The 9,426-nt window shown below is 36.8% G+C and overlaps 1 protein-coding gene and 1 long non-coding RNA gene across 5 annotated transcripts; one reads left to right on the forward strand and one right to left on the reverse strand.

Annotated features, from left to right (window-relative positions):
* Positions 1 to 181: 181 nt before the first annotated feature.
* On the forward strand, positions 182 to 3,841 carry LOC111795261. 2 transcript variants are annotated; one of them, XR_002815181.1, is made up of 5 exons: positions 182 to 701; positions 1,230 to 1,657; positions 2,268 to 2,373; positions 2,476 to 2,554; positions 3,756 to 3,841. It is a non-coding gene; the product is annotated as an uncharacterized LOC111795261 (long non-coding RNA). The 2 variants fall into 2 exon arrangements; XR_002815180.1 differs by lacking the exon at positions 3,756 to 3,841 and having other exon boundaries at positions 183 to 701; positions 2,476 to 2,771.
* LOC111795260 (protein DETOXIFICATION 46, chloroplastic-like) lies at positions 3,546 to 9,115 on the reverse strand. 3 transcript variants are annotated; one of them, XM_023677570.1, is made up of 14 exons: positions 8,591 to 9,115; positions 8,336 to 8,430; positions 8,145 to 8,253; positions 7,944 to 7,999; positions 7,054 to 7,109; positions 6,241 to 6,379; positions 6,003 to 6,140; positions 5,860 to 5,928; positions 5,648 to 5,758; positions 5,344 to 5,472; positions 5,141 to 5,218; positions 4,251 to 4,322; positions 4,097 to 4,159; positions 3,546 to 4,016 (listed from the first exon to the last, which is right to left on the reverse strand). In XM_023677570.1, exons 1-14 carry the CDS (start codon positions 9,018 to 9,020, stop codon positions 3,915 to 3,917), a joined length of 1,647 nt encoding a protein of 548 aa, XP_023533338.1. In that variant the 5' UTR covers positions 9,021 to 9,115; the 3' UTR covers positions 3,546 to 3,914. The 3 variants fall into 3 exon arrangements, with proteins under 3 accessions (XP_023533338.1, XP_023533336.1, XP_023533337.1); XM_023677568.1 differs by having other exon boundaries at positions 3,546 to 4,159; XM_023677569.1 differs by having other exon boundaries at positions 4,097 to 4,322.
* Positions 9,116 to 9,426: the final 311 nt, after the last annotated feature.

A 9,426-nucleotide genomic window follows, 5' to 3' on the forward strand; every position in this document is an offset into this window, starting at 1 on the left:
TAATAGATTTAATTTGTGAACTTTTAAATTTATTTTTGTATTTTAAAGTATTTAATAGATTCATAATTTATTAAATTGAAGTAAATGAATTAACTAATTAGATATAAATAAAATAAAATAAAATAATTTCAGAAAATTATTATACAATTTTTAGTAAGAGACAAAATGAGAAATAATTTATGGGCAGAGAATCTGTCGCCGTTCTTAATCCGTATATAAACAGAGAGCCCAATTCTGAAGAGAAACAGAACGAACTTCCCAGAATTATGCTCCCTTCCAATCTTCTCCTCCGGCTGTGAATTTGTTCTTGCTTCCATCAATCCCATGCTCGTGCTCTGAACCTGGTTCTATCTTTCTCTCTGTCTCTACTGGATGATATTGCTTTTTTAGTATTGTTTTCAATTATTGGAAACTTTATCTGAGCAAAGTTTTTGATTGATTGTCGTTAGTTCTCACCAAGATTGTAGGTTGATTTTATGTTAATCGAAAGTGAATTTTGAAGGTTAGTGGATGATCTTTAGGCGTTAGGCATTTGGATTTCGAGGAAACGAATTTGAAGAAAACGAAGACGGACAACAATGAGTGTTGAAACCGAAGTGGTGCCTTGGGATGGATTTTGGTACCTCTAGGGCATGATTTGCTCTGATTGACATGGAAGGGACGTCTGTGCGGAAGGAAAGAGGGAGTGGCTACTCTATAAGGTACATTACAGAAGCTATTAATCATGTGATCATTTGAAGTCATGTTCGTACTTGTAGTGTAATTAGGGGAATCTTGTTTTCAATTAGCTGATGAATGAGATAAACCTAGCCTATATAAAGATATCTATAATGGAGGTTCGCGTAAATTGGTTGATGTGTTTTTAGAGTTCGATCAACGATTGACTATCACGAGATAACTGTTTGGAATCTTGAAAAGTGAAATTGCTTCGAAAGGGGACATGATTGATGAAAGATGACTCGTACCTCGTTTGTCTTTGATTACGGAGTTGAATGGCTTCACTGTCGCACTGCTTAGATCAAAATTAAGTCAAGTACTTCAATCTCAATGATATGTAAGAAAAAATTTCAAAATTACAGGTTCAGATCTCCTTAATGCCACTTTTCTAGTAGCTTAATTACAAGTTTTTGAGCTGCTAACTTCCCTTATTATTGTGAGGTTAGAGAGTTTGTTCCGAACTTGGTGAATATGGAGAGTAATTAAGAAAGAAGCCCTTTCTGGAATTGCAGGGAAAATTTTGTTGTGACAATGCTTGAACGGGTTGACGCTGTTGGTTTGTAACAACTGTGTACGATCATGCAGTGTAGATTCATTCATAGCAACATGAACACAGTACATGGGCAAGGCTGTCTAGGAAAAACGATGAAACAATGGATTGGGGAAGATCGTGGAAAACAACACTTTTTTCACTGCTTGAAGATGTTCAAAATCATTGTCAGTCATTTGGTGGCATCCATTTCAATGCAACTACCATAATTGTTGGCAAGTCTTCATGCTTAATAAATTGCTGCCCTTCATTAGACTTGGTGTTCCTTCCATCTAAAGTATAGCAGCATACACTTGCGCAGCAATACAGGACAGCCATTGTCAAATGTTGAAGATTGTTGGGAGAGGAGTCCCACTTCGGTTAATTAAGGAGTTGATCATGAATTTATAAGTAAGCAATACTATCTCCATTAGTACGAGACCTTTTAGAGAAACCAAAAGCAAAACCATGAGAGCTAATGCTCAAAGTGGACACTAACATACCATTGTGGAGAATCGTGATTTCTAACATGGTATCAGAGCCATGCTCTTAACTTAGTCATGTTAATAGAATACTCAAATGCCAAGCAAAGAAGTTATGAGTCTCGAAGATATAGTCAAAAGTGACTCAAGTGTGGCTCCAAAGAAGGAGTCGAGTCTCGATTAAGGGGAGACTGTTTGAGGGCTCCATAGGCTTCAGGGGAGGCTCTATGGTGTACTTTATTCGAGAGGAGGATTGTTGGGAGAGGAGTCCCACATTGGTTAATTAAAGGATTGATCATGGATTTATAAGTAAGGAATAGTGTCTCTATTGATATAAGACTTTTTTGAGAAACCAGAAGCAAAGGTATGAGAGCTAATGCTCAAAGCGGAAAATATCATACGATTGTGGAGGTTTCTGATTTGTAACATCAAAGGCCTTCTTGTACAACTAGAGCTGTCCTGAGGTCTATTGCTCCAGTGAACCATTCAGTCTGCTCTGCTTCATCTACTTTATGCAAGCTGGTTTCATTGTGGAACAGTGCTGACTCGAACAAAGAATCTGCCGCATTATTACATCAAGCTGATGGGTTGCTGTGGTTTCTACATGGAAAGCTTGGGGTTTCAGATTATAATAATAATGTGAAGGTGCTCTTCACAAGTTCTTTTGCATTTGGGTGTATCCTTATGTTTTTCATGATCGTTTTAGAATACCCAATAGCTAATTGAGCTTATATCTCTGCATCGCAGGTTGGCTATGATCCTGAAGTTGATTCTTAGCCTTTACCTCCCTGGCTTCTTGCTCAACCAGATTCTCAATCACAATTTGGTAATGTTTCCTATTTTGGCCTTTCAATTATCTTGAACCTTACTTTTCAAGATGCTATTTTAATCTTTTTAACTTAAAATTTATGAAGTTATATCCATTGTTATTAAACATAAATTGTGGACCTACCCTAAATTCATGAATGACATTAAAATGTGACATCTAATTCAACTTTGGGCGTTTCATTTCCATTTTTCATTAAAGAGAAGGTGATCAGTCTCATTCTTGTTTCATTACGTAGGACTCTCACTATTTATTTTATTGTTCTCTTTCAATTTTATTTCTCTAATTTCGTCATGACGATCAATCTCATTCTCATTATTTATTACATGAGACTCACACATTTTTATTTGTTTTTTACTTTATATCAATTGTCATTTCCTCTCCTTACCCTCGTTCAATTTTGTTTCTCTAAACATCTTCTCGTGTGTTTTTCTTTTCTCGTATCATTGTCTTCTTCCTCTTTATACCTTCTTCCTAGTCAATTCTTCGGTATTTGTTTCGAGATTATTTGTCTTTTAGTTCATTAACTTTCAATTTTATCATACCCCAGTTTTTGGACTTTTAAAACACTTATTTTTTAATGATGAATCTCGTTCTCATTGTTTATTTTGTGAGAAATTATAGCGTTGAAAAATTGCAACGTTCACATATGAGAAGCACCTACGCATAACTAAAAGCATACAAAATCATATTGAATTTTCATGGAGTTGATTGTGAGTCCTAAAATTTGGCTTCCAAAAGAAAAACCCCAATAGGGATAGATTCATCGGCCATTAATTGACTGCAAAACGAACAGTTCTTATATCAAGTGAGACAAAAAATTGAAAATTATTGCTTATTAGCTCGCGTTTGTTCATATTCCTTTCCCTCTCAATTACTCTCAAAATAAATAAAATATATTGCAATATCAACTTATTAAATTAATTTTGTAACAACAAATAATAACAACAACAATAATAATCTCAATAAAAAATAAATATAAATGAAACTATTTTCTTTTAAAAGTATTTATATTAAGATAGATGAATGAAATTCGTAACACTAAAGTATTTTCACCTATATAAATTTAATATGATTTTTTTTTTCAAAATAATCTGCAAACCAAATGAATGATAAATCAAATCATGAATTACGACAGAAATTACCAACGAGCTCATAGCAGATATACCCAAAGATAAAGCTGCTCTGTTTTCTGTTACAGCTTCATCCAAGGAGCAGAACCTCCAAGAGCTGCTGGTGAAATCATAAGGCTAATTTATGCTGCCTGCAGGCTTCACGGCCTTTTGGTTTCGATCCACTCCGACGACGACATCGAAAAGGCATTGAATTATGCCTACTGTAAGGTCGCATGGACTGTCACCTATGCAGCCTTCTGCTTTACCAGTCTATAATGGCTTAAATCACTAGAGTAAAGCACTCCATCGGGCGAGAGGACACGCCGAAGAGCGCTAAGAAACCGAGCCTAATGGAAAGGAAATTGTAGAAGGTGAGAAGAGCAGAGCTATTTGCAGCTAAAGAAAGCAAGAGATGTCTTGTTCTTACCCATTGAAATCCAACGAGGGCGTACCAACAACCCACCAAACCATAACCCCTGCTGCTTATAGCCTGACAGTAGCAGTAAAGTTGATGCACAAAGAGAAGAAGAAATAAAAGAACTGTCAAGAATGAGATTTAAGGTTGGGAGACAGAAAATTACCAGCAATAAAAGGGCACCAAGAGAAAGGCATCCACACATTGACAAACTAATAAATTTTAGGTCTCGTCCAGCCTGCAAGCATTAACGTCAAGAATTCAGGAAAGTTTGAAGATTTCAGTATAAACTGAATAAGGCATTCTTCAATTTCTCCCCCTTTGAGAAAATTTTGATGATTTCTCACCTGTATAAACTATGATGTGTTCAGAATGGTTGGGAGAGGAGTCCCACGTTGGCTAATTAAGGGGAAGATTATGGGTTTATAAAGAATATTATCTCTATTGGTACGAGGTCTTTTGGGTAAACCAAAAGCAAAGTCATGAATTTATGTTCAGAGTGGACAATATCATACTATTGTAGAGGGTCGTGGTTCCTAACATGGTATCAGAGGCATGCCCTTAACTTAGCAATGTCAATGGAATCCTCAAGTGTCGAACAAGAAGTTATGAGCCTTGAAGGTGTAGTTAAAAGTGACTCAAGTGCCAAACAAAGAATGTACTTTGTTTGAGGGCTCCAGAGAAGAAATCGAGCTTGATTAATTGGAGATTGTTCGAGGACTCCATAGGCCTCAAGGGAGGCTCTATGGTGTACTTTATTCGAGGGGAGGATTGTTGAGAATTGTTGGGAGAGGATTCTCACGTTGGCTAATTAAGGGGAAGATCATGGGTTTACAAGTAAGGAATACTATCTCCAATGGTACGAAACTTTTTGGGTAAACCAAAAGGAAAGTCATTAGAGTTTATACTCACAGTAGACAATATCATACTATTATGGAGGTCGTCATGATGATTTATATTTATTTATAATCTTTCTTTATGTGATAAAGAAAGATAAGTAAACGTACAATTCAGCCACAAAAACTTCAGTAGAATCTTTAAGGAAAGCAAACATACCAATAATGTCCCTTCTAAGCAAAGAGTTGGGGGCGTTATGACTAGCGCCAAGAAATATGGAATCAACACTTTGTGCATCTGCATGTACAGATGATTGAGAGAATTAATATACAAATAACTATCCTTACAACTAAATATGGAATCAACACTTCATGCGTCTACACAATATAACACATCTTGTACTATTGATATCAAGAACCAACCTCCTGAATGATCTTTTCTTCAGGCGTGAAGAGATTCGGGAAAAAACGAGGAACCGATGTTCCGATAATCCCCAATACTAAACCAAATATAGCTCCTATGATCAAGAGTGACTTGAGCAGCATTCGAGCCTACATAACAATAAAGGGTTTCCACAATAAATTCAATGACTATCCATAAAGAACGGGTTCTACAATCATAAGCTACCCATCATTGGAATTTCCCTCAAGGTTTTTAAACGCGTCTACTAGGGAGAGGTTTCCACACCCTTATAAAAAATGTGTCACTAGAAATGAGAGTTCTCACCTTATCCAAATTACGATTCACTCCATTGATCAATCCAGGCATAAATGACTGAGCAGTTTGAGAAAGAGGTTCACCCCATACGGTACACATACAAAACGTTTGAACCATGACCTAAGGTGAATGCAAACCATCAATTTGACATGACCATTGCCTTTCAATGGAAAAGAAAGAGACATATTGCACATGAGATAAAAATGAAGAGAATTACGAACCTGATGAGCAGCCATGGTGTGTGTGCCCATAGATGTAGCATAATAGATGAGGAGAGAATAAAAGACCACCTAAAAGGTCACAGTCTTAGAGTCATTATTCAAATGAAAACAGATGAATGTAAAAGGGTTTCATAAAATAGAACCTTTGACATCATGGTTAGAAAAATGGGAGCAGCGATGCCAAGTATTGACAAAAATTCACCAGTTGAGGGAACAGATGGAGAATATGCACTGTATCCTTTCTTGTTCAGAGCTCCTACCATCATATAAGCCGCAATAACCTAAAAACCATAAAGGAGAAGAAGGAGATTGGTTTTGAGGTATGAACAAGTATAAGTGCATAGAAATTAGGTACATTGACATAGACAAAAAGAAGAATACCTGTGATGCCATAGTTGACCAAGCAGCACCAACAATACCATAGCCTAAAAACGTGCATAGGACCAGATGACCTATGCCATCTACAATACTTGCAACTGCCAAAGCCTTCAACGGTCCCCATGAATCCTTCATGCCAAGACTAGAGCAAAAATGATAACGAAAGTTAATAAATTTGGAGAATTTTCAAGTAACTCGTGTAGTTATACTGGAAGTTGCTTGAAAGTTCGCAAAATATTTTGTCAATGTTGTGCACAATGGATTGCATTTGCCCCAATTATTAGGAATCACGAATCTCCATAATGATATGATATTGTCCACTTTGAGCATAAGCTCTCATGATTTTATTTTTTGTTTCTCCAAAAGACCTCATCCAATGGAGATGGAGATGTATTCCTTATAAACACATGATCAACCTCTTAATTAGCCGATATGAGACTCCCCACCAACAATTCTCAACACCAGTTTGTTTAGTAGTCTTTAACTTATTTTCCTTTTACTCGTACTTATCCAATTTGTATTAGTAAACAAACACCTTATTGCAATTTGTGCTCAAGTTCACAAATGAAAATCATGAAGTAAAGGCCTCAAATCTAACACCTACATGGGACAAGTTGTGATAGTGATGAAGAAAATCAATAGGCAAACCAATGGCCTAAATGTGAAAGGATATCAGTTTTTTTTACCCTTTTTATTCAATTTCAAAGCAAAGATGACAATGCAAGTTTTGGGGTTTCATATTCCAACAGAAATCATGGACATTGTAGCTATGATAGAAAAAGTTAATGAGATTGGCATGGATCTAGTAATACGAACCTTGCACTCTGTGCAACCCATCCAGTGAGAACTGCAGGCCATGCCAAACCTCGAATCTACCAACAAAAAAGAATTTTGATCAACTTAAAGTCATTGAAAAAACTATCATAATGGACGCATTTGGACATTGACAGTCAACATTGAAAGTAGAAATCATGAAAGCATGTCAACGTAAGAGTATGTTGTGGTCACATTCTAAATGAAAACTCTGCTTGCCACCAAGGTCAACTACTTCCCATTATTACACAAATAGGCTAGGAATTATAACTCTGGAAGAGGAATAATATAGATATAATTAAGATCATTCTCTCAACACTCCTCCTCAAGCGGCAGAATAGATATCATTCATTTCCAACTTGGACTGGATAAGTTTATGTGCAATATTGATCGCAGGACTTCAACATCAAAACATGAATTCAATGGTAGCTATGAACGCTCCTAATAAATTTGGTCAAGGTGGAAGATTGGTAGTTATGAATACTCCAAATAAATTTTGCCAAGTGGAAAATCGGTAGCTGTGAAGGCTATAAGGCTATGCCAATTAATCACGCCCATAATAGAATGGCTCTGATACCATGTTGTAAGTGTAAATTATCTTACTCACATTTCTTGTTACATGAGTCTTTTGTAATACAAAAAGACTAACTAAATTCCTTGATACTAGATAACAACAAATATTTCTTATTTAATAGGATTACACAAATATCTCATAACTAGAAATTAAGGTCATTCATTCTCTATTTGTTAGATAACCAAACATCATTTTATTTGTTCTTTCAAAAAGGTTAACTCTTCACATGTAACAAAATAAAAGCAAACATAAAGAGTCGGAACAAGCTAGAATTTCTATACTGAAAAAAGGGAAAGTAATGTTCAAAGAGCAAATAAACCTGAATATATCTGTTAGCGGCAGGTATGACGTCTGCATTCTTTGGCCCCGCAAAAGCTGAAAATTGACAATAAACAACTTTTAACAGATGACAAAGTTCTAGCTCCTATGAAGCGAGAACCCTAAAAGAACAGTCCATAAAATTATTATAGAATGTAGTGAGTCCTTTATTCAGTTGAGCAATAATGTGGAATCCCAGTACCAGTTAGCGCTACTGATCCAAATAGTTTGGTAGCGACAAGCATCAAGAAACCAGATGTCAACCCAACAAACAGCAAGATAGATATATGATGCTGCACTTCGTTTTTATCCTGCAATAGCCCTTCTGGTCAAGAAATGCAGCACAGTGATTCCATATCTGTAATACAAAATCCTTCCAATTATTAGTCGAACCTGTTTGGCAATGGCCGTGGCTACCATATTTGATGTTGCGATACTAAGAAACATGAACACGTAGCTCGTATAATCACATAGAACCGTAGCTGGGCCTGCCAGTCAAAAACTACAAACTAATCAAGTTCAGAAGATTTAAACTCACAGTCACCATGAGATAGTACTAATCAAGAAACTGAAGTCCTCTAGTTTTCTCAATCCATTAGTAAAATTCAAGTTAAGGAAAGCAAAAGTCGAAGAAATTAACGAGAATACCTAAAGCAGCAAGCTCAACAGCGCTCCCCTGGCCAATAACGGCAGTGTCAATGAGACTCATCAAAGGTCCACAAATCCACAAACCAATAGCAGGTCCAGTAAACGTTACGATCTCCTTCATCTGATTCAACAAACCTTGGTTCCCTAATGACTGCTCATTTGGTTGTAAATCATCGTCGACTTCTCTCTCAATCTCGAGGCTACTGACTTCCCGCTCATGACCATCGTAAGGAACCGCAAATCGGCGGCGAATCCGCGACGGCACGACATTGACATATGAAGGGGATGAAAGTGAACGGAAGAGGACGGCGGAGTTGGAGAGAGATCGGTGGGTAAACGGAAAGGAAGGGCGAGGTAGAGGTCTGAGAATATGGTGGTTGTGGATTTGAGCGGTGGCTGAAGAAGAACCATGGAAGGGTTTGAGAAGCATTTTTGGGCACTGGAAACTGAATGGGAGAGAAGCTTGGGTGGAACAGTCATGAGGAAGACGAAGGAGTGGACTGCGCGGGACGGGGCCCGTAAACATCTCTGTCCTCTATTTTCATTTCTAAAAATTTAAATTTTAATATTATAAATTAACTAATTTATATTTATAATATAACAAAAACTATATAATAAACATTTTTTTTTAATATACGTTGAAAATATATTTATATTAAGTGGGAGTCGGAAATTGCGTAGGGGCGGGGACGTGTGAATAGATTCCCGTCCCCGATCCCATTTATCTAATAATGAAAAATATTTCTCACTTTATCCCTCATTCCCCGTCTAAACGATGAATCTCCTCCCCATTCGGGACAGGTCCCTTTTCACTTGATCCCTCATTCCCTGTCTAA

The sequence above is a fragment of the Cucurbita pepo genome, chromosome LG05 (genome assembly GCF_002806865.2).
Source record: "Cucurbita pepo subsp. pepo cultivar mu-cu-16 chromosome LG05, ASM280686v2, whole genome shotgun sequence".
NCBI lineage: Eukaryota > Viridiplantae > Streptophyta > Magnoliopsida > Cucurbitales > Cucurbitaceae > Cucurbita > Cucurbita pepo.

Coding starts and splice junctions, on each gene's coding strand:
- LOC111795260 (XM_023677568.1), bottom strand. CDS start 9,020: ATGCTTCTCAAACCCTTCCATGGTTCTTCTTCAGCCACCGCTCAAATC. Junction 8,254..8,335: donor CCACGGCCATTGCCAAACAG/GTTCGACTAATA, acceptor GGGCTATTGCAG/GATAAAAACGAAGTGCAGCA. Junction 7,110..7,943: donor CCGCTAACAGATATATTCAG/GTTTATTTGCTC, acceptor TTTTGTTGGTAG/ATTCGAGGTTTGGCATGGCC.